General features: G+C 40.1%; 2 protein-coding genes across 3 annotated transcripts in view; both read left to right on the top strand.

Annotated features, from left to right (window-relative positions):
* Window positions 1-9,100, top strand: part of GNAS (GNAS complex locus) — a 139,340-nt gene extending 130,240 nt beyond the window's left edge. For both annotated transcript variants that reach the window (XM_021416897.1, XM_021416898.1), the window contains exons 7-12: window positions 1,059-1,132; window positions 1,504-1,562; window positions 2,647-2,767; window positions 3,272-3,402; window positions 4,449-4,516; window positions 5,267-9,100. In XM_021416897.1, the coding sequence (XP_021272572.1) occupies window positions 1,059-1,132; window positions 1,504-1,562; window positions 2,647-2,767; window positions 3,272-3,402; window positions 4,449-4,516; window positions 5,267-5,413 (600 nt within the window). In that variant the 3' untranslated portion in view covers window positions 5,414-9,100. The remainder of the gene's footprint in view (window positions 1-1,058; window positions 1,133-1,503; window positions 1,563-2,646; window positions 2,768-3,271; window positions 3,403-4,448; window positions 4,517-5,266) is intronic.
* NELFCD (negative elongation factor complex member C/D) lies at window positions 13,211-22,767 on the top strand. The gene is made up of 15 exons (XM_021416893.1): window positions 13,211-13,424; window positions 13,702-13,817; window positions 13,927-14,036; window positions 14,611-14,720; window positions 15,041-15,148; window positions 16,136-16,288; window positions 17,508-17,638; window positions 18,083-18,248; window positions 18,860-18,994; window positions 19,354-19,493; window positions 20,138-20,252; window positions 20,522-20,617; window positions 20,866-21,006; window positions 21,341-21,470; window positions 21,836-22,767. The coding sequence occupies exons 1-15, from the start codon at window positions 13,359-13,361 to the stop codon at window positions 21,868-21,870; spliced, it is 1,752 nt and encodes a 583-aa protein (XP_021272568.1). The 5' UTR covers window positions 13,211-13,358; the 3' UTR covers window positions 21,871-22,767.

Raw genomic sequence — 23,439 nt, 5'->3', positions numbered from 1 at the left:
AGAGCCGGGCCAGAGAAGAAAACAACCTTTTTCTTTTGCAACACAGTAACACCAGGCTCCATACCAGTCTGAGGACCATGGAGCGTATTGTCAGTTTTGGCTGGACTATCCTACGACACCCACCATATAGTTTGGATTTGGCACTGTCCTGACTTCCATCTGATGAAAGATGGACTATGTGGGCAATATTTTCCTAGCAAGAACACCAGCATAGCACCTGTGAAACAGTGCTCACCTCTGCTGGTGCAGATTTATATGAGCATAGCATGCATGCTGTTCTTTATCACTGGCAAAAATGCATAGATAATGGTGGTGACTATGTTAGAAAAAAAAAACAAAACAGTGTTTTGTCACTGAGAATTTATCAGATAGTGTTATTGTGTTGTTTGTATCTCCTGTCGTTTCCATGGAAATAAATAGGAGGCATTACTTTCAGAGCAACCTACATAATAGGCTTTTGTAGCAATTATCGTCATTTCAATTTTTTTTCAATTTTTTATAGCTCTCAAATTATTGAGATTGTTTTTGTTTTTACAGGAAGTTTCAAATTCTATCTTTGAGAAACACGGTTCTTAAGAGATTTAGGTGGTTAAGTTGCTGATTTCCTTAAAAGGGAAAAAGATGGAAAATTCAGAGACCTGGGCACTTCTTTTAATAGCCAAGCACTGAGTAGCTGGGGGGAAGGTCTGTCTGTTGAGGTTGGGAATGGGCTGGTCGTTGCTTAAAGGTCCTGTTGTGCACCACAGTCCCACTGAAATCAGGGAATGCAGATCTCCGGTGATGATTGTGCCACTGGTCTGAACTGTCACATTCGCTGTAAGTGACCTGTGAGAGTTCTCTTCCAGGCTTGGCACTGGCAACCTGATTGTGAAAATATATATGCTTTTAAAGTCAAGCACAGGGTTTTTTGTGTAGGCATTTCTGAGATCAGAATGCTGCTACATAATGCTCTGTTTTTGTAGCACACTGTCAGCGCTAAGTAACAAGTTTTATTGCTGGGTATGTGAAGAATTATATAAAGCATATGTAGAATCAATTACTTTTCCTTTATGCTCTAGGATCTTCTCAGATGCAGAGTTTTGACATCAGGAATTTTTGAAACCAAGTTTCAGGTGGACAAAGTAAATTTTCAGTAAGTATCCTCTTTTGCTTATTCTTTTTTCCATTATTTAACACAGTGCAGAAGAACCAGGATAAAATGGAGGAAATAATACCTCCTTGCTGCAGAACCTTTCAGCGTTGTCTTTGTAAGGATGAAAATGAACCTGCAATGTGCATACACCAGAATTTTTTACTCTTTACCTGTAGGCATTAGTGAAAGCAAACAGTTATATTTTGTAATGAAAGCCCTGCTTGCATATGGCAATGAACTGATACCGCTAGGGTTCTCATAATCCCTGATTTCTTCTAGTTTCTGTGACGTGGAACTCTTAAAATTTCTTACATGTGCTGTTTTCATTTGTCTGAGAAGTACTGTGACTCAGCTTATGTGTTTTTTCCTAGTATGTTTGATGTTGGAGGGCAACGAGATGAACGCCGAAAATGGATCCAGTGTTTTAATGGTATGATTAGAATTCGTTTTTATAAAGTAGTCACCCACATATTTTCAGTGTTGGTCTTACATTCTCACCTTGTGAAAGCCATCTTCTTTTCCATGTAGCTTGCTAGACAATTCTCTGAACAGTCATACTGGACGGAGTTTTTTTTGTCATGTAAACTTTTGTAACTCTCATCTGGGAGATGCAGGGAAAGGAGAATGTAGGTGGAAAGGAATTAAAGTTTGATAACTTAGCGTAGCCTGTCCATCTTCTTAGCTTTCCTCTCTTCATTTAATAGGGTTTATTGTTGTTTTTTTCCAGGCATTCTGTAAGCTCTGGAATCTTAACACTGATATTCCAGTTTATTGTAGGAGACTGTATTCCTGACATCCATACAGTTAAAATGAGGTAGTTTTGTGTATCCTGAAGTGTTACACACACCTTCACTGACGCTGTTTATTTCACCTCTGTATCTCTATGTGAAGATATGAAACCTTTCTCCACACAAGTCTTCTTAAAGCTAAAATTGATGAAAATATTTTCCTCTTTTTCTTTCTTCTTTGGACAAGATATTTATGAAGCTGTGCTGAAGTCTGTCTTTTTTTAGACGAGTTATTATAGTGAGATCCTACAGAAGAGATGAGGTAGAATTCAGGTTAGAACTCTCTTCCCTGCAGTTACTGTCATAGGAGTATCAGCTGAACACTGTTGATATAAGTGAGACTACTGTGCAGTATTTTCTTCTGTGCTATTTATAACAGATTTGTTTGGTTTTTACCTCTGCTCCTTCCTCTTCCTGTTACCTCATAATCTGACTCATCTCTTCTGCTGTTGATGTCTGAGGCAGATGATCTTAGAAGTCAGTGTAAGGGGTATGGAGCAGCACAGCCACACAGAAACACAGATATTGGGATTCTGTCATCCTATGAATATCTCCAGGCAAGAGACAGGAGCCTTTTTTGATTTCTGGTACTTAGAAATCTGAAAATAATGGCATTCCAGCCTGATCTTCTAATGAAGCTGCTTCGGCAGCTTTTTCATGAGCACATAAATTCTTGGATGTTTCTTCTAAAGGTTGGTATTAACTGATGAGTATTTCTTGATTTAGATGTGACTGCTATCATATTTGTGGTGGCCAGCAGTAGCTACAACATGGTTATACGAGAGGACAATCAGACCAATCGGCTTCAAGAAGCACTAAACCTCTTCAAGAGTATCTGGAACAACAGGTCGGTGAATTGAAGTTTCATTGTTCATGTCAAATGAACTAGTAATCTTAGTGAAGACTTGTTAGAGAGTAACCTATATTATTTGTTTCTCACTGCACAGTCTAAGCTAGCCTTTGCTCACAGCTGCCTTCTTGTTATATTAATGTCTCATGCACTCAGCTAATTGAGGAACACTTTGGAGAGTTACAAACTGGTAGTTGCTGTATTGAGGGTTAAGTAATTAAAGCAGTGATGGCCACTTCTTAATTTACTACTGTAAGCTCACTTATTTGATGTGTTTGGATTCATGGTAGGAAGAGGGTAAATTTCATTGCCTGCATTGGGACCAAACCTCAGGGTGTGTGCATCCTGAATTGCACTGCTGAATTCACGTGTGAAAGGCACCTTTCACAATTATTATAGTGGGTCATAATGACATGTTGTCTTCAGAACTAGATTCTGTTTCTTTTTACTAAATTATCCTAGCTGTGCCATCTCAGATTATCCAGCTTCAATTTTTTATAGGTGGCTACGGACCATTTCAGTAATTCTTTTCCTGAATAAACAAGATTTGCTAGCAGAGAAAGTTTTGGCAGGGAAATCTAAAATTGAAGACTACTTTCCAGAATTTGCTCGCTACACTACACCAGATGATGGTAAGATTTATAAGTTTTATCAGCAATGTATAATTTTGTTATTAATCGCATTTGTGATGTCTGATAATTTCAGGTAAGGTGTGAAAACTGCAGGAATAAATAATTCTCATTGTTTCTCAGCCAAGCAGTAACGTTAGAATTAGAACACAAGGGAACAGCACAAAGCTGTGATAGAGGAGGTTGCAGCTGAACACAGGGAAAAATTTCTTTAGCGTGAGGGTGATCCAACACCTGAGCAGGTCTGCTGGGGAGGTGGGTGATGCCCCACACCTGTCTGTGTTCAGAGGTGTTTGGGTCATGCTCTGACATGCTTTAACTTTGAGTTAGCTCTGAAGGGGTCAGATAGGTGGAGTAGGTGATCTTTGTAGGTCACTTCTAAATAAACTATTCTATTCTGTTTTAGGTATTTATAATGTGACAATCCTATATTTTATTTGTTTAATATATTTATAGTTTCGTCATGCCTAAATCCTATTACTTTGCTGATAGAGTGCAGTGCAGTTTATACCAGTACTGCTGGAGATGCTGCAGCAATCTCTGACACGTACCTAAAGGACCAGTGTTGACCCTGGCGTCAGAGATGGTTGCCAAAAGTCAGCAGAATGATCCTTTTTTCAATAGGAAGCCTATGATGAAGGGCCTTTCTCACAGCACTGTGCAAACGTACACATCTGTACACGGATGGACCAATAGTAAATGGAATATATTCATTTATCATGACAATCTGTCTGTAACCTCACTAGTACTGTTCCCAAGCTATTGTGGTGTGAGACCCAGTAGTAGCAAGAGTGTACTCCTTTCAGTCATATTTGCAGTCATTGTTCTAATCTGCCAGATGTCTGATACTACTGACACTCTAACAGTATTTGTTTTAAATATTTTAATATCTTGCTGTTTTAAATATTAAGTTTTGTTTTATTTCTTAGTTTTGCAAAAGATGTATGTTTCTATCACATGTGAACGGAAAACAGGACAAGTTCTGATTTTTAGGAGCTATCAGAAAAAAATGTGCGTTTTAATGAGATGTTTATTTTATTATTAATCAGCAACACCAGAGCCTGGTGAGGATCCCAGAGTTACAAGGGCCAAGTATTTTATTAGAGACGAGTTTCTTGTAAGTATTTCCTTTCATTCAGCATTCCTTTTGTGATTCTTCTTAAATGCAGGCTCTTAGGCACTTTTTAATACCGAAAAATGCTGCCACTTCTTGTGTAGTTTATATTTTATGTCTGCACTGCACAGAACAGATATGTTTAACAGCTCAGCACTTTGTTAGCTGCTCATGTTTGTTGACACGGTCTGTAATTAAATTGCAAAAGCATTGGTGAGAAATAAGAAGCCTCAAATGGAGAATAATGAGTGAAATCCTGCTGCTGTTAGTGGGGCCAGGCTTTTATTCCATACATCATATTAATGATATTTTCTTGTACACTTTTCCATTACTAGTCATGACTAATGACTAGACTTTAGTCATTGCTAAAGCTATACTAGACAGAGGTTTTAAGTGTTATTGAATTCAGTTGTAATGGTGAGCATGGTAATGAAGTTGTGGGCTCATTTTAAACTGGAACAAAAAAAATCTTTGAGGGAGGCTTTTTTTTAAGTGTAAAACAGGGCTAAAAAGGCTTGTACAATGAGGCAGATTCCTATTTTGTATGTGCAGAGATCATCGAGTCCAACCGCAGCCTAACCATGCTGCCCTAACTCTAACCACCCACCGCTGGGTCATGTCCCTGAGCTGTGCCCTTGGAAAACACAGCTCGCACCTACCTACCTCAACCTTCATTCACCTGAGGTCTGAGACCGTGTTCTTTGTTTTCTCCAGTTTTACTGTAACCTAGTGTCTCTCTCTTACTTCCAACAGAGAATCAGCACAGCAAGTGGAGATGGAAGGCACTATTGCTATCCTCACTTCACATGTGCAGTGGATACAGAGAACATCCGGAGGGTTTTCAATGACTGTCGGGACATTATTCAGCGCATGCACCTTCGCCAATACGAGTTGTTGTGATGGACAGCACTTTTTTCTGTGTTTTGGACTCCTTATTCCTTATTAGAAAAGAAAAAATACACCCTTGCCCACAAGGGACGGAAGAGAACTGTTTGAATCTCCCATTGATTTGCACCCCTCAACTTTTTCTCCTTGCTGGACAATAGCAGCACTTCTAAGCTTGCTTCTGTACCCCTCGGACAGTTTGAGATGGCCCCTAACACTTAAAGGCCATTTCCATGAGGACTCCCTAACACTGTTATTAACAAAAAAAGAAAAAAAGGAAAAAAAAGAAAGAAATAAACTAATTAATTGAATGCCCTGAATGTGGAGCACCCGAAAGAATTGGGGGTTAAAATTTAAAGCATAAAACAAAAATTGGGGAGAGAATGCTTTAGGTAATTTAGCACTGTTGTGGGCGTAATCATATAACCCGTGATCTCCACCTTGTACCATTCACTGCATCAGACTAAAGAAGGTGCCAAGTCACAGACCAAGTTTGAAGACAGACACTTGAGTTTGGTTCTCTGACTGTAATGTGGCTTTGAACGGAAATACTGACAATTCTACAACAGACCTAGACAGTGCAAAAACCAACTGCTACCTTTCAGAAGGGTATTTTTAAAACCAGTCTTGGTGGTCTTAAGACAACCATGGACATTTATGAATCGAACTGCATATGGCCTGTGATCGCAGAAAGAGTTAACCACACACTGTTTTCAGTTTGTCCACTGATGATCCCGTCTGCTATAAAAATCATTATCTGGACTGTAGTCCTCACAGTCTTTCCCTTCTTTTTCTTCTTCCCTCCCCTCATTTTTTATTTTACTGCTGGATTATTATTCTTGTACAGACTGTAAAATGTATTATTTTGTACAACTTTATTGAAAAAAAATAACTTGTAGAAGATCTTTGTGCCTTGATTATGGCTGTACCTGTACAATGAGCTAAGATGTAAGTATGTTTGATTGCGCTGTACAGCTTTGTCAACCCTATCTGCAGCATTAGCTCAAGGTAGGGAAAATTTATCTGTAGTTTAGTTTTTCTGGTTTATAAAAGAAGGAAAAATACTGTTTAGTAAAAAAAAAAAAAAAAGAAAAAAAAGAAAAAAAGGAAAAAAAAAAGAAAAAAGTATAAATTGTGCAAACTTAACCACTTTAAAAGTGAGGTCTTCAACAAGTGACCAGATGTTGCAGCATCATGCTTTTTAATTTTAGCTTTAATTCATTTAAATCTCTATCCAAATGCAAAACATGGCTTGTTTCTACATAAACCAAATTTTGCTACAAATGATAAATGTTAGTCTTTGGTCATTCGTAGTCCTTTTTGCTAAAGACAAAAACAGAACAATAACAAACACGTAGGGCATCATGCAGGTCTGGTGACCATCTCTAGACTGGGCCAAATACCCCACCAACCTCCACTTACACTGCGTGGGCATAATACCAGGATGACAAGGTGTGCACTGCCCTTGGATTTGGCCACTGAATTCCAGTTTCAAATGACATTTTTATTTCTCTTTTAATAAAGAGATACTTTAGAACCTTTTTGTTTTATATTAACTATATAAGTAGCTTAAAGTGAAGATGTGTGGATTTTTCTTAAACTTGAATAATTTATGCAAATTATATGCTTAGAACAACATGTGGTACAGTAAAAAGAAAAAGAGCAAAAATCACTGTAGCAATAAGAGAGCATGTAATTTTAGTAACTACTACACTGCTTTATATTTTATACCTAGGTGTTTTATGTCTCTGTGAGTGTGTTACTTTTTCATGTGTCTAAACCTACGTGTACAATTTGTACAGTCAGAAATTACAACTGTAATAACACATTTAGAACAGTGTTAGCTTATATTACTCAAACACCCCTCTTCCTTTTCATTTACACCCCTAAACTGATCTGGATCTTAATGCAGTGACTTTAAAAGGAAAACAAAAGGAAAACGAACACTTGCCTCTTTGCCTTTCACACTAGCTTCCCTTCATCCAAGATCCCGTGTTTCTCTTTTGGGAAAAGGTCCAGTTTAAATTAAAATTAGGCTGTGGTCAGTGATGTCTGTGCAGCTAGATTTGCTTCAGGTATCAGATGCCTTCAATACTCAGACTGCAGCTCTTCAGGATTGTGAGTTTCCATTGCTTTTGTGGCTGAACTTTTACATGAAAATTAATTGCCTCGTCCATTTTCACATATGTAAAGAGCTGGGATTTGATGGCGTTCATGTCCCAGTCACTCCTAATTCAAAGAATTCAAGATTAGTATTGATTTTTTTCAGAAGACACTAAATCGTCTAAAAATGTCAGCTGCAGTTGATCTTTGTTTTTGAAAAATTCTCTTTCCTGTTCACACATTTAGAAAGTTGTCACCGGAACTCGGCAGAACTGCAGGAGAATGCGGGTGAAAGTCGCCCTGTCACTTGAGAATGTATCCAGTGCCTGCAGGTTAAGGGCTGGTGTTTCCAGGAGATCAAAATGGGACGCGCAGAGTGAAAAGGAAATTCATTGTGAGCCTTAATTTTAGTTACAGGAGCCAAAATCTTTCATTTAGTGCCAACCCTTCATCTCCTTAAGCCTAGGAGAAGTTGGTGTAAACACCAAATTTATAATGGGGAGAACATGTGGTGTGAGGAATGCAGTCTCTCACCTGGGAGAAGCAAAGCCCCTCCATTTAAACCAACAAACAAACGAACCAACTTCTTCCTCTGATACAAGAAGGATGCATCATAACAGTGAGCTATGTAAGACAGTAGCAGTTTCAGAAACCTTCCTGTAAAGCTTTATACGAACAGAATCGTTTAGGGGATGCATTTTTTTTAAGTGAGGAGAAAGGCAATTGTTTTGAATATAGTTGAGTTGCACAAGTACGGAGTGTGTGTGTGTCTTAATGTCTCAGTATTGCCTTTGTTAGTCTCTTTATTAGTCCATGCAGTTTGGTGGCCTGGTAAATGCAAGTCTTATTTTTAACAGCTTCTTTTTCTTTTTTAAATACAAAACCATAAAGCTTTAATGCTTGCTATTTAATAAGTTACTGTGTTTTCTTCTGTCTCTCTAATTTAGTGGCCATAATTTGCAATTAATTGAACCATTCCAACCTAATGCTTACCCATATTTCCTAGTTTTGTTTTATTTATTTATTTGAACTTCTTGTTTCATGATTGAGGACTTTCACTTCTGTCTCATTCATCTGTTTGGAAACTTCTGACCTTACAGCCAAAATTTTACTCATTCTACTCAGTATTCATTGTGATGCTGAAGTGTAAGATACCTGCAAATGTAAACACTACCACTTTTATTAATAAAAGCAAATACAGTGTTTTAGGGCACATTTGCATCACTATAGTTGAGGTTGTGTCAGTATTTCCATTATAAAGGGTCTATATCTTGGCACTAAATTGCCCTAAGCTAAAATCTTTGCCCTACGAGGCTACTGCTCTAGCATGATTTGGTGGGTTGGTTTTTAAACAGTTTCCAACACAAACTTTTGTTTCTGTTTTAAGTTATACAACTGGTTCGTTGGATGGGGGTTGGTTTCAAAAAAAAAAAAAAAATACTGGTTCAAGATTGTTTTTGGCACTTCTGTAACTCAGAAATGGTTTTGATTTAAAAACATAACCTTTGGCAAGCCAGTAACCTACAATATGGTCTGATCACTTTGGGTATTTTGTAAAAAATAATAATAAATTGTAGAGATGTTGTGGTTTCAAAATCAGCTACTGTGCATTTGCAGTAACTTATTTCAATGCAAGAACTTCGAGCCATTTGTACATCAGTACACACTCAGCAGCCAGTGTGATGCATCAGACTAGTGATGTCTCCTGAAGGTTTTTAATAATGTGGAGATAAATTGACTATAGACTTACAAAACAAACGACGTTCAGCAGCTTCTGAAAGCATCAAAAAACTGCTCTCTTAGAGGCTCAATCTGGAGCTCTGTTAAGTTGTTGGAAGCAGACTTTGCTGCAAAAGCACGACGGCGTGCTGGACCAGTGGTCAGATAGGAGCCCTAAGAGCGTATCTTCATTTGGCTAGAAAGTATTTTGAATCACAGCACTGAGGGTAGGATGTAACCTAGAGTATGTCGTCACCTTTGGAGGAGCTGAAGCTGGTTCTGTTCCAGTGTGTTGCACATGATTGATACCTGCAGCACAATTTGCTTTTCCCTGTAAATCTGTGCGCAGAAGTATTAACGACCATCACTTTAAAATCTGAGCGCCTTGTAATTAGTTGTGGCACAGTGCTCCTGTAAACGATGAGGATGTTTTGTATTGTATTCTGTTTTCAAATGTCAAAAATGATGTATCAGGAAAAGCAAAAGATATAAATGTGATTACAGAGGAAATAGGCCGCAGCTGAGGAGATAGAACCCGTGTCAGCGCAGTACCAGTCCAGTGCCTTAGTGATGTTAGTACTGACTGGGATTGGTGCCGTACGAATGTCTAAGATGAATTATGATAACGTTGCAAGACATACAATGATGTAACATTTTGTGGAAGAGAGCAGGTTTTCTTCTTTCCCCCAGGCCTATCTCATAGGCTGTGTGTGTTTCTAACGGTGCTGGCACTTTCTACACCTCTTCTGTGGAAGTCAGTGATAAAATTCCCACTATCCGCAAGCAGCAGGATCAGGGCCACAGATCGCTGTCAATGGAGACCTCGGCAGATCCTGACACCTGAAAAAAACAGGGTAGTTTGTGTAACAATACTTACAAGCAGACATCTGTTTGCAGTCCAAAAACAAAAGTGTGCCCTTCTTCCTCCGCTCAGCATTTCTGAAAATTTGTCCACCGGGAAAAAGTCTTTGTGACGAACTTTGAAGTGTCTCTGGAAATAGAATAAGCTGCTGAGGGGATTTCTGAAGCTCCGCTGATGAAAGCCTTTCACTGGGAAATCTCTGCCGACTGACAGGGCAGATTCCGAGAGGGAACCTGTTCCAGTCCCGGTCATGACTAGTTAGTTTACTACTGTGAGCAGATGTGTTTCAGTGGCTGGTAGGTGAAGTGCTTCAGAGTATTTCTGTACTGCAGAGATAGCTAAAATTTCAGCTGTTAGCACTGGCCTTACAATTTAATTGTTTTCAGTTCTGATTTTTCATGTTATTAGAAGTTAAAGGTGCTTTTTACCCTGTCTGCTTTTACTGTACTGAGCTGAGCAAAATGGGTGCAGTTTAATGCGCATTTCTATGCGGGAGAGTAATTTGGTGAAGCACTATGATCATTTCTCACTGCATTAAACATATAAAACAAGGTGTTTTTTTAAATAAATTCTGGGTTCTATGAACTTAGCATGGTTCTGAGGAGAAATAGGGAACTCTTCTCGAGGTCTACAACAAAAACAAGTGCTTATGGATACCTGTGCAACAAGGGTAACCGACCAAATATGTAATTTTTATTTTACAGAAAACATTAAAATAGCTTTTTCTTTCTTCTTTTTTTCCACTTAGAAATTCTGCCTCAAAAACCTTTAATGAGGGAAAAAAATAAAGCCTTTAGACATGGTTCTCAACCCAGAGGAAACGATAAAACCTGGAGGGAGAGGATGCCAACTCCAGGATTTTTTTGTGTAACATAACGTGCTGCCTAAGGCTGAGGGCCCAGTAAACAAATGGGAGCAAATTAAAATGTGAATGTATATCTTCACTTTAATTCACCCAGCTGTTGTATTAAATGAGAGGGTAATGCTTTTGTTCATAATAAATTGCTACTCCAGTTTGGATGAAGAACAGGATTAGTCCAGGGTAGTAATGTTGTGAGTTCCCTCCATCCTGTTGTTCTGGTATGCAAACTAGGTAATGTTTTTAAGTTGTGAATGTTATACACGTTATTAACAGTGAATAATAGCGCTTCTGTTTGTAGTTTTCCTGTATTTGATACGAATTTGGAATTTTGTCATTCTACAACTAAAATGCTGGAGTACCAGCAGAGATCGGGCAGAGGAAGGAACTGCTGTGTGAGGATTCTGGATCCCCTCATCGGGCGTGTGAATGAAAGGCTGCTTGGAGAGGGGCTCCATTCCACTCAACGCTTGGTGTATTGCTTTCTGTTGGCAGTATCCATCAAAAGGCAAATGGAGAGGGGTACTGTGTTAAAACCAAATACATGTCCGTGTAAAACTTCGAAGTATTAATGAAAGATGTTTTAAATTTGTATTGACCTAGAACCATAGGAGACAGCATGTCCTTCCTGAAGCCTGTGTGATGATTCATATGTATCTTGGTATTTTTAATTTCTGTTCACTTTTTACTTGAAGGCGCAACATCTAAAATGAAGGGTTTGATGCTAACCTTGAGTTCTGTTTCCCACAGGGCAAAGCTGTTCTGGGCTACAAGGTTCGTTTGTCTGAGAGTCTGGATGCCCAGCGCTGCTGCAGGCAGTGGCTGTTGTAACCTATCCGTGATTTAAAACTGGGGAGCCTACAAGCAATGGTTCTGTCCAACACCAAAGACTGCTCCCTTTGGATGCAGGATATCCCCAACTAAGGAACCACAGAACATGCACTTAGGGAACTGGGGGGTGCTTCTGTAAGTGTAGTTTAATGTGTCCAGTGATCAGTATGCAAGTGAACTGTGGAACATACTTTGAAACGAGAAAACATTCCCACTGTTGGCTAATTGTGAAAAGTACTCAGAGCACTGTAAAACTGCTTGTAAGCAGTCCACAGTATTTAAATAGAGCTCTAATTCGTAAGCTGAAATTTGAAGGGTACTAGAATGACCTTATGTCTTCAACTTAGCTACCTTGTTCTGTCTGTGGATACTTCTCACTTGCAGAAAAGTTTCATAGTGTTCAGTGCCTGCAATAACCCTGCTAACAGCGAGTCTTGAGGTTATGCCTGAAGAGCTCTTTAGCCAAAACTCATTGGCCTGACTTGATGCTGCTGCACTTTCCTCCTCAATGGGAAAGTTATTGCCTTGTCTCGTGTTGAATGTATTGCCTGATTTGCAAAATACAAATTCTTTTAGCATCAATTTGTAGGGGCAAGGAGCAGAGATAATGAGTATACAGAGAATTCCAGGATGGATATGTTTAAAAAATGTGGATAAAAGGCAAACGTTTTTGTTGGAGGTCAGCCTTTCTGTTTGGGATATCTCTTTTGTTCCAGGTAGGAAATCAAATGAAATTTGGTGATTCCATCACCTGTACCACATTCAGCACTTCTTTAGGTAAGAAATCTCAAAACAAAGGTGTTTTGAGCAGTTTGCTCAAAAGACCAGCAATAAAACTTGCTAAATGGGTGGGTTCTAAACATCGGCATTAGCTGCTTGGTGTATTTGTTAATCCCTTAGAGGACCCATTCCCATCCACACCCCAAAAAGGGATTTTCCCCATTCCTTTGCCCACACCTCCTTCCCAGTTGCCTTCACAGCTCCAGTCCAGGCTGAACTGGGCCCCACTGAGCGTTTGTTCCATGCCATCAGAACCTCGTTCATTGGGAAATGCAGCTCAAGGGTATTTCGCACAGGAGCCATCATCAGACGCGCGTTTGGTGGGGAACGTGTTGCGCTGCGTAAATCTATGTGTTTTTTTTTCTTCACATGCTGTGGTGAACAGAAATAAAACGCAAGCGCAGATGGGAGAGCTCAGTTAAAACCAAAGGCCATCCAACGTTGTTCCAGTGAAGCTGCTACGCTGAGCGTTTCGTTATACTTTTGCAGCGTTCTTTCCCTTCTGGCTTTGCCTTCTGTTCATTGACCCGCAGTGCCCGGCTCCAGCAGTTTGCTGCTCGCGTGGGCGATGCGTTTCCGTGCTCCGTAGTCGCCCGCTCTCGGCCACGTCCGCCAGGTGCCGGCCCACGTCTCGTCCCCGCGGCCCCGTCGCAGCAGCAGCGCGGCCGGCGCTCCGCGGAGAACCGCTCCCAGCTCCGGGGGCCTCCCCGGCACCGCCCCTCAGCCCGCCATTCCGCGCCGCTCCGCCCAGGGGCCGGCCGCGGCCTGGTTCCGGCCGTCGCCGCGGTTCTTTCGGCTGCGGAGCTATGGAGGATGCGGATTACTTCGAGGGCAGCGCGCCGGAGTGGGGGAACGAAGCGGACGGAGGCGCGGTGAGCGCTGGCGGGCGTCGGGCCTGAGGCGGCCTGGGGCGGGCGGAGCCTTCCCCGCTGTGGGGCCGGGGCTCGGAGAGGGTTCAAAAGGAAGGAGACAGCAGCGAGGTGGGGTTGGGTTTGTGCCTGCTCTGTTAAACCGTATTTTTCTGGGGAACGGGTCGTGTGTTGAACTGCTGCGTGTGAGCCTTTGTGGGCAAAAATGGCCTACGTATAGAAATATAAGGGGTGCACCAAAAATACGAGAGGTGGCTGACGTGATTGTGCTTGCAACTAGCAAGATGATGAGGATGGGGAAGGGGAAGATGACGCCGAAGTCCAGCAGGAGTGCCTGAAGAAGTTTTCAACCCCTGACTACATCATGGAGCCGTCGATATTTAACACGCTGAAAAGGTGAGCGCGGCTCGCTGTGCAGTGCTGCTGTTTTATACAGAAATGTGAAAAAATTGTTGTCTTTTTTTAATGTAACTTTCAAATAGCTCTTCTCTGATCTTTTCATCAGGTATTTCCAAGCGGGAGGTTCTCCGGAGAACGTTATCCAGCTTCTTTCTGAAAACTACACCGCAGTGGCACAGACGGTGAACCTGCTGGCAGAGTGGCTCATTCAGACGGGTACGATGGGTGACACTGTGTCACTTGGGTCTGTAGGCTGGCTTGCTCCGGAAATACATGAATTGATGGCAAACTCAGGACTGGATCCGTATTCCAGTGGTTATCCTGTACATGTGTGCCACTAAACTCTTTATAACATGAAAGATGTCTTCGGAATGCATATTGCCATTCCTTCCTGTTCTTGTGTAACGTCGCATTGCTGCACCAAGTCCTGGTAATTTCTTGTGTTTAGGGTATTTTGGTGTAATCCCCAGTAATAGTTGTGCGATTACTGGCGTTGCTGTTATCCTGACCAATGAAGGAAGTGAGAGAAAATGGATAGTGTAACCTGCTTGTATTCCTTCCTAGTGCAGACTGCATTTAGGGAAGATGATTGAGAATTTCTGAATCTGTACATGCATGTACCTGTGTGGCTTGGTGATAGCCAAGTGACTCTTTCCTCATCTTCTACATGTTGATAAACTACTAGTAAATTGTCGAGTACCTCCTGTTCTCATAACAGAACGTTATCAGAAAATGTAAAATATTTGATCTGATTGCATCTGCCAAGGTTTTTTTTTTCCCATCTGTACAGGTGTTGAGCCAGTGCAAGTTCAGGAGACCGTAGAAAACCATTTGAAGAGCTTGCTTATCAAGCATTTCGACCCTCGGAAAGCAGATTCCATCTTTACAGAGGAAGGAGAGGTATGTATGAGATCGATGTCGTCATCTTTACATGAATATCCACTTGTGTCTAGACAGATGTCTTTGTGTGATGGACCAGGAGGTGGTGGGAGAAGGGAAACTGTCTTCCAAGCTCTTTACTTAAGAAATAACTGCATTCAGAAAACCATCTGTATTTCACTGGACTCCTGAGAGGTTTCAAGAACTTAGAAAAGTTATGTGAATATAATAAAGTCCTTTATAGCAACTCGTAGGATTCCTGAGAAGTAAAAAGCTTACTTTGAACGATCTTAACACGTAGAAATTCTTACGATTTTTTTCAATTGCTTTAATCTTTTCAGACTCCAGCTTGGCTTGAGCAAATGATAGCACATACAACATGGAGGGATCTCTTTTACAAGTTGGCAGAAGCGCATCCGGACTGCTTAATGCTTAATTTCACTGTGAAGGTAATACACTCAAGTGTAATGTATAAGAATATCCTTAACGGGTTTATTGTTCTGGCATCAGACGTTGGCTGTAGTCTTACCTGTAACTCATACGTGTCCCTGTCGATACTGCTTATTAAGATGTCACAACAATAGGAGTATGTTTTGGTGGGAGGAATTGTCCTACAGGTTGTACGTGTTGTTTTCCAATTTGGTGCACTGCTTTTGGAGGTTTTTTTGCTCTGATTTGTGTTTGAAAATTCTGTGTCGCCTGTTTTCTAAGCGACGTTTTTATGTTTACTGGGTTGTAAACTTCCTTTCAGGTATGCCTTTGTTCTGATTTAACAGGGAAACATTAGTATGTTGTTTAAGAGAAAAATAGCAAGGCTGCCTATTTCCCTTACTTTTGTGCCATAACAACAGATTTATTTTGTATGTACTGGGAAACAGTTGTTTGCAGGTTCTTACACACATTCTAATTTTTTTTTCACTTCTGGACTTTCTGCACGTGGCAGATATGTGTGTGCATAAAATCCCATTACTGGATATTGTGTTCATTACGTATGTACACATATGTGTTTGTATAAATATGTACATGAGTACAAAATATACTAATGCTTAATCTTGCCTTGTGGGTGTTGTTAGCACATATAAAATAAAAGCACAAAATCTCATGTCAGAAGATAGTCTTACCTTATATGGAAGGTATCATTTGTGTAAGCAGGTCTTGTTTCCTATGCAAATCACAAATTTCTAACAGTTTGTGCTTTAGTGGAACACTTCTGTCTCTGGGATGGGGAAAGGAAATGTTAGAATCTATCTGTTTCAGAACAGAGCATTATGCCTTACTTTCTTTTTGTGTTGCCTAAACAATGAACATGAAGTCCAGTAAAGGTCTGCAGATGGAAATCTCATATTCTGTGTGTTCTCCTAGACTTGCTAGGGTATCTGAAATATTAAGTAATACATATCTTCTGTGACTTGTTATTGTTATTGTTTTTGTTACAGCTTATATCTGATGCTGGCTATCAAGGAGAAATAACCAGTGTTTCAACAGCGTGTCAGCAACTGGAGGTGTTTTCCAGAGTTCTGCGTACATCTCTGGCAACAATTTTAGATGGAGGAGAAGAAAACCTTGAAAAAAACCTCCCAGAGTTTGCTGTAAGTCCTTTGTTCCTTTTCACGTGGGGAAAAGAATTTTTGTTCCTTTCCAGTTAGGATACACAGATCATTGCGGGATTGTAGGAAATCTCGACGTCTTATGAAGTCATACAGAATCTTACGAAGAAAAGCTATATATGAGTTCAAAAATAGAAATTTGTTCTGTTACCAGGAATATTTTGGGCTATGCGTGTGACATTTTATATATTTATTAAATAGATTGTGTAAAGTATGTAGGTCACTCTGAAAGCAACTCCTCCTATTTATTTCTGTGGAGACTACCAGAGATACAAGGAGCACAATAACACCATTTGTTAGCGTGTATCCTCAGCCACAAAACACCAGTTTTTAGCACAGCCACCACCATGAGCTCTGCATTTTTGCCAGCAGTGAACATGCCACGCTCCTACAAGTCCGCACCAGCAGCGGCGACCACTGTCAGCACTGCTGAAGCGCACCTCCCACCGCCCCACTGTGCTCACAGCCACTGCTTGGTCTCCATAAACGTTCAGCAAACATCAGTGAATGTCAGTGGGTGCAGCGTTTCCCACATGGAGGAGTTCAGCGACACACCTTGCTCCATACACACATCCACGTCAGGCAGCTTTCTGTCAGACTGCCCCTCTGCTGCCATGAGTCACGCAGCAACAACATGGAACAGGACCTTGGTGGGAAGGTTCAACCCCTGCTGCCACAGCACCGACGTCTGCCTCTGGCGTTGTGGGCCGAGATCATAAAATAGGGGGCATTGCTTTCAGAGCAGCCCCCGTGAAAAGCAGTGCTGTCTTCTTTTATGTTAATGCAAGATCTCAAGGTCAGTCTAATTGGTTCCTTGGCTAATTAAAAGAATTGTTTTATCGTCCGTGTCAGTGTGAAAGTTTCTGTCTAAATTAACATAGCATGTGTTCTTTATTGTGAAATAGTGTAATGGCTCAGATGGCTTTATACTTGGCTTGTTAAATATTGCTGAATGTTAGCAGGCTAGAATTTCCTCTCTAGCATCTAAAAAATGTAAGTTTTCAGTGTAGCCATTTCTTGTGCAGTATCAATGCACAACAACAGACTGTGCTTGCTTGCACTTCCTTCTTGGCCATTGATTGCTTCCCTTTCTTCCCCCTTTTCATGTTAGTAGATTTCAGTAAAAGCTTTGCTATTAAGGCAGTGTCATAGGAATGTATTTCTTGTTGTCTGATGATGTTTTCGATGTGTGTATTCACAGAAGATGGTATGCCATGGGGAACACACGTATCTTTTTGCTCAGTCTATGATGTCTATATTAGCCCAAGAAGAGCAAGGAGGGTCTGCTGTCAGGCGGATCGCTCAGGAGGTTCAGAGATATGCTCATGAGAAGTAAGTGCCTGTTCTGTCTATTAGTCAAATATTAGTCACCATTATTTGTAAACTGCTTCTTTTACTCATTCACATTTACCTTACACCAGCAAAAGGAGAATTCTTAGCTTTTTATTCACACTGTGGTAGAGTGAAATCACTTGCAACAGAGCAGTTTTTTCAGTAGACTTAGAATCCATAGAATGAGATGTGTTCCATGTCAAGCACTGCGAGACCTGAAATAGGAATAATCAAGAACTGATGATTCTGTCTGTTAAAAATAATCATTTCTGTTATTTGATGCACATTTTAGAATCACACATGGGAAATACAGGCCTGTTTCTGTAATTGGCCAGGATAAAGGATGCATTGCATCAGATGTGCCTTGTCGACTTAGTGAGGCTACAGCTGAGATGTCTCAATGAGGAAAATAAGCTGCTTTGTCTGTTTGTGTTGCTCACCTAGAGGCCACGACGCCAGTCAGATCACTTTAGCACTGGGTACTGCAGCCTCCTACCCTCGAGCTTGTCAGGCCCTCGGTGCGATGTTGTCCAAAGGAGCTCTGAATCCAGCAGATATTACTGTCTTGTTCAAAATGTTTACGAGCATGGACCCCCCTCCAGTAGAACTGGTTAGTAGCTGTCTAACTTCTTCTGTTACAGTAGCACTCAAAACTCTGAAGTCTTGTTGTGCTAAATGTATCAACATAGAGCAGAAGTTAACACTCCCACTCATCCCTCTTTCATTTTAAGTAACATCAAAATGTGTGGCTGCTATTTATATTGTATTTTGCATTAGCTCCTTGCATGTTTTTTTTTTTTAATTATTTCAAGCTGTCTTTTAACATAGAATAAATTAACTTTTAAAACTTCCCAGTAAGTAGGAGGTAAGGAATTAAATTCCTTCCTTAAAACATACAAACAAGAAAATGAGCTTTGCAGTTTGTTACGAGCAGTCCTAATGGCACGCTTCAGATTTCTCACTGCCTTGTTCTGACATGGGTTCTGGTAATAAATGATGGTGTTTAGATACTTGAGTAATACAGTTTGTAACTTTCTGCTCTTTTGTGTGGTTTTTTTTGCGTGTCGTTGTGAAAAGTTCAGTTTTCTTCAGAAAACCATCTAACTTCCTCTTGAGGAGGAATTTTTTATATCTCATTCTATGGAAGGCGTATCTATCAGATACAAAATGTACCTTTCTCTCATAATTCCCAGACTCTAATAAACTGTTCCTTTTCTTCAGATCCGAGTACCTGCCTTTCTGGACCTCTTCATGCAGTCATTGTTTAAGCCAGGTGCTAAGATCAACCAGGACCACAAACATAAATACATTCACATACTGGCATATGCAGCTAGCGTAGTAGAGATGTGGAAAAAGGTAATGTTCAGTGCTGGGTGTGATGTATTCTTTTCACCTATGGTCTAACTGTGCTGAAGAAAATGCGTGGTCATTAAGTTGGTCACCTTAAAATGACTTGGATTATTTATTTTAATAAGAAATGCTTCAGGATGCATAGGTAAGTTTTCGAAGAGAAAAGTATCAGTGACCTAGGAATTAAATAAAGCAAATGTCCTTTTATTTCAGCTCATTGATACTTCTAAAGCTTGCATGTGAGTCTAACTTCTGAGAAATACAAAGTAGTCTTAGGGTTATGGCAAGCTACAATTCCTTTTCTTGAATAGACAGAGACTCTCTGTGTGTTTGTGGTTTTTGTATTCAAACTTCGCATTTTGCAGAACAAGAGAGTGAGCATAAACAAGGATGAGTTGAAATCAACTTCAAAAGCCATTGAAACTGTTCACAATCTGTGTTGCAATGAGAACAAAGGAGCATCGGAGTTGGTTGCAGAGCTGAGCACTCTTTATCAGTGCATCAGGTGAGCAGATAAACTGGTCCCAACTTTCCTTTGTTGGAAGGAAAGGACTATTTATGAATATTGCTAAAGGGAAGCGCCGTAGTGGGCAGCTCTGTGAGAACATCCTTACTCCAGAACAAGTGAGACGTGGTCTGAAAGCAGCTTTCAGAATTACACATTTGACTTCTTGGAAGCTTTCCATCACGAGGACATAAATTCTGGCTGACGCTGACAAATTGCCCCTCTCACATTGCAGAGCATGTTTAGCTCTGCCATTGGAAAAGGATGACAGATTGCTTTGTCTTCCTAATGAAGCTTTCTTAGCAATAGATGTTGTCTCTTCTTAACAGCATGAAATAGCAGATATTAAACAAAGTGGAACAAACTTTGAGTGTATATTAATTATGTTGACTGCTTCTAGCATTTTGTGCTGAGGGGGAAGTGTCTTTTGTAGAAAGAATTTTTCTCCAGCCAATTTTTTTTTTCCTTCTCCTTTTTTGATAAAACTATTCTTGATAGGATGACAACTTTTCAATCAGAGCTGTTCAAATTTTAGTAATTCTGGTTTAAGTTAAACTGAAATTCCAGCAATCATTAGAATATGCTGGAAGGTGGTGGTTGGCTGTTTGGATGGTTCTCTTCTAAAGCGATCTCTTCCTCTGCAGGTTTCCAGTGGTGGCAATGGGTGTGTTAAAGTGGGTGGACTGGACGGTGTCAGAGCCACGATACTTCCAGCTGCAGACTGATCACACTCCAGTTCATCTGGCATTACTGGATGAGGTAAAAATGTACAAATAAGTCTTGTTGGAGAGCAAAAGCAATTTGTGTCCTTGTAACTAGAATTACCTCCAATTCACAGTCAGTAAATGTACGAAGATGAGTGTGTTTCTGTTTGGAGTTATTTGGATTTGTCAGCTCTGTATAGTGGAATACTTTTTTATAACAGAATTAACATCTGACAGTGAATAGGAGTGCAAACTACTGCCAGGACCAGCACATTGGTTTTAAAATGAAGCTGTGACGAACATACTTTCTTATCTTGTTTGCAGATCAGTACGTGCCATCAGCTGCTTCATCCACAAGTTCTACAACTTCTTGTCAAACTCTTTGAAACAGAACATTCGCAGCTTGACGTAATGGAGCAGGTGATTCTCAAAGGATTCATTTTTTTAATGTTCCTTCATATTTTATATGCTTGCTTAGAATAATCATTGTTATCACAGCGGCTGTCACAGCAGCTTTAAGAGTTTAATTTAGGAATATGATCATGGTTAGCAAGTTTCACAGTAGATATTGAATCCATGAAAAAGAGCAATGAAAATAGTTCTGTTTTGAGGGTAAGTTCTAACCTGTTGGTTTTCCTCCCACCTCCAACCCTTTCCCTCCGTATCAGCTGGAACTGAAGAAGACTCTCTTGGATAGAATGGTGCACTTACTTAGTCGAGGATACGTCCTGCCCGTTGTCAGCTACATCCGCAAATGCCTCGAGAAGTTAGACACAGATATCTCTCTCATCAGATACTTTGTTACAGAGGTCAGCAGCAAAAATTGTTCACTAACGAACCTATAGAAATAAACCTTAATATTTGATGTATATGTTTGGATAGTAAGTCAGCTTGCCTCAAATTCTTGACGGTAAGAAAGCAGATTCTGAGCAATATATGATGTCCTACTGAATTTTGATTTCTGAAAGTATTAAAGCACTGGGTGGAGTACCACAAGAATATGTAGTTGATAACCTGTATGGAGAAAGAAGGTCTTAAAAGAAAAGTGCAACTACTTGAATGCCCTTGAGAGGATTGTGAATTAAATACTGCCTCTACCATTTGTCTGCCTGGAAGAACGATCTGTTTTGTCTGCCATTTCAGGTGCTGGATGTGATTGCTCCTCCATATACCTCAGACTTTGTGCAGCTTTTTCTTCCGATCTTGGAGAATGAAAGTATTGCAGGTACTATTAAAACAGAAGGTGAACATGATCCTGTCACTGAGTTTATAGGTAAGTCATGTTTCTTTGTGTATTTGTTACAGTTTGGAAATAATGCTTAGGAGGAGGATTGCTAAAATAGGAATGCCTCTCAGATATTTTAACAGATTATTTCACTTTTCTGGTTCTGTGTTTAGCAATTGTCCTTTAATCTCTCAGTAATAGTGAGGAGCTTAAAGACAAATGCTGTTTTTGAAGAGCAGCTACTGTCTTAGAGAGTAAAGGAAGGAAAGAAGTAGTCTTTCGTAGGACACCCATTTCCTGGCCTGAAATGATCTGTTCCTCAAAATCCTAACTAATAACAATGGAGAAATCCACGTGCAAGCAGGTAAATCGGAGTAAGGTACTAAACACTTTCTTTCGTGTTTTCTTTTAAGCTCACTGCAAATCTAACTTTATCGTGATGAACTAAGCAGTGGAAAAGTCAAGAATGCAGAGCGCATGGTCACTGCTTTGACATAATCTCCACCAGTGAGGTTCTGTAACTGGGCAACCCAGCAAGAACAACAAAAAAGGAAGGAAGGGCTGAAGGGCATTTGATTGGCTTGTGTGGTGACCTTAAGCCTTCTATCAGATGATGGTGAATGTAATTTGGAAAATGAAATGATACTGAAGGATTTTCTAATGTTAAAGAAATCAGTATAAAACTGAATATTCTGAAGAGGGCAGCAGGAGGCAAACCTGTCTCAAAGAATGTTCCTTTCAGTTACTTGCAGAACACGTCTCTGTCTCAGTGTGTAATATATATATAAAAGCCTGAAGAATGGGGAAAGTATTTCGTACTAAAAACATTTCTCAGATAGTTCTCTGACAATTGAATCTTGAATGCCATAGGCTTTCATCTTGTGAGTTTAAAAAAAAAAAAATCTATGTGCTTAGTTCTGTGCTGCAGAGAATCCATGATGCCTCTCCCTCACCTCTGTATTCTATTAGAATGCTAAATCTCCTACATGCATACTGCTATGAAAAAAAACACATTTTATGTAATACAGATGGAGTTGTAACCATCAAGGTTAGTTTTGTATTAACAGGTGAATCTGATGTGAGTGTGGTATCTTTTAGAATCTATTTTTTGTTAAATAGATGCATCAAATGTTACTGGTAAGTTTCATTACCACATCAGAATTCTATTGCTGTCTGAAAGAACATGCGTGCAAAAACTTTGTTACTGTGACATGGCTTGGTTTTTTTTCTTAATATTTATCTCTGTTCTGTCCTGGTTGATACTAAAGGGTGGGGGATTACACCCAAGATTTTAATGTACCTTTAAATAAAGGTCTTCTCTTTTCCAGAGAGTTCTTACAAAGTTTCAGAGTCTGCTCTTTGTTTCTGTTCATCTGCCTGGATTTCTCCCTGTACATGTAGAGAGTGTGTACAAGGGGCATGGAGAAGCCTGTGTGTGTGCTTTGCAGGGACATCTGCTTCCTGAAAAACCTGTTTTCTAGAAGACAAAGGTGAAATTTTTAGGTCCAACTGCTTAGAAATTTAAAAACAAAATCATTTTGCTCTTTTGTGCTGTCAGTGATTTATGAATGGAAACTCCAGGCTACCGTGGCAGCTTGGGACAGAAGCTGGTTGTGCAGATTCTCCACTCCTTGGTGAAAGGTGTGCATCTTAACTTTCTCCAGCCCTTCCCTCTCATTGCTGGCAGGTTTTCTAGGCACAGCTTCAAACCTTCCCTTCTTTGCACATCTTTAAGTAGATATCTAAGTGCTTAAACTTGCATGAGGTCTTCTCTTTATGTTGATGGAGAATTAGCATATACATTTGGTTCCTGACTTCCTCTCTTAGTTGAATTAACAGCTGCAGAAACAACTTGCCCTACAGATCTTCATTTTAGGTTGTAGCCCTGCCTCATATATCATCTTAGTGATAATCAAGAGCAGTTTGTTCCTGCCTCCATTGCAAATTTGCCAGCTGTTCAAACAAATCATACTTCTGCTTTTCTCACATGAATTCTTCTGCACTCACGTAAGCAATA

This window comes from Numida meleagris, chromosome 19 (genome assembly GCF_002078875.1).
Source record: "Numida meleagris isolate 19003 breed g44 Domestic line chromosome 19, NumMel1.0, whole genome shotgun sequence".
NCBI lineage: Eukaryota > Metazoa > Chordata > Aves > Galliformes > Numididae > Numida > Numida meleagris.
This window is presented reverse-complemented; position numbering and strand designations above follow the sequence as displayed.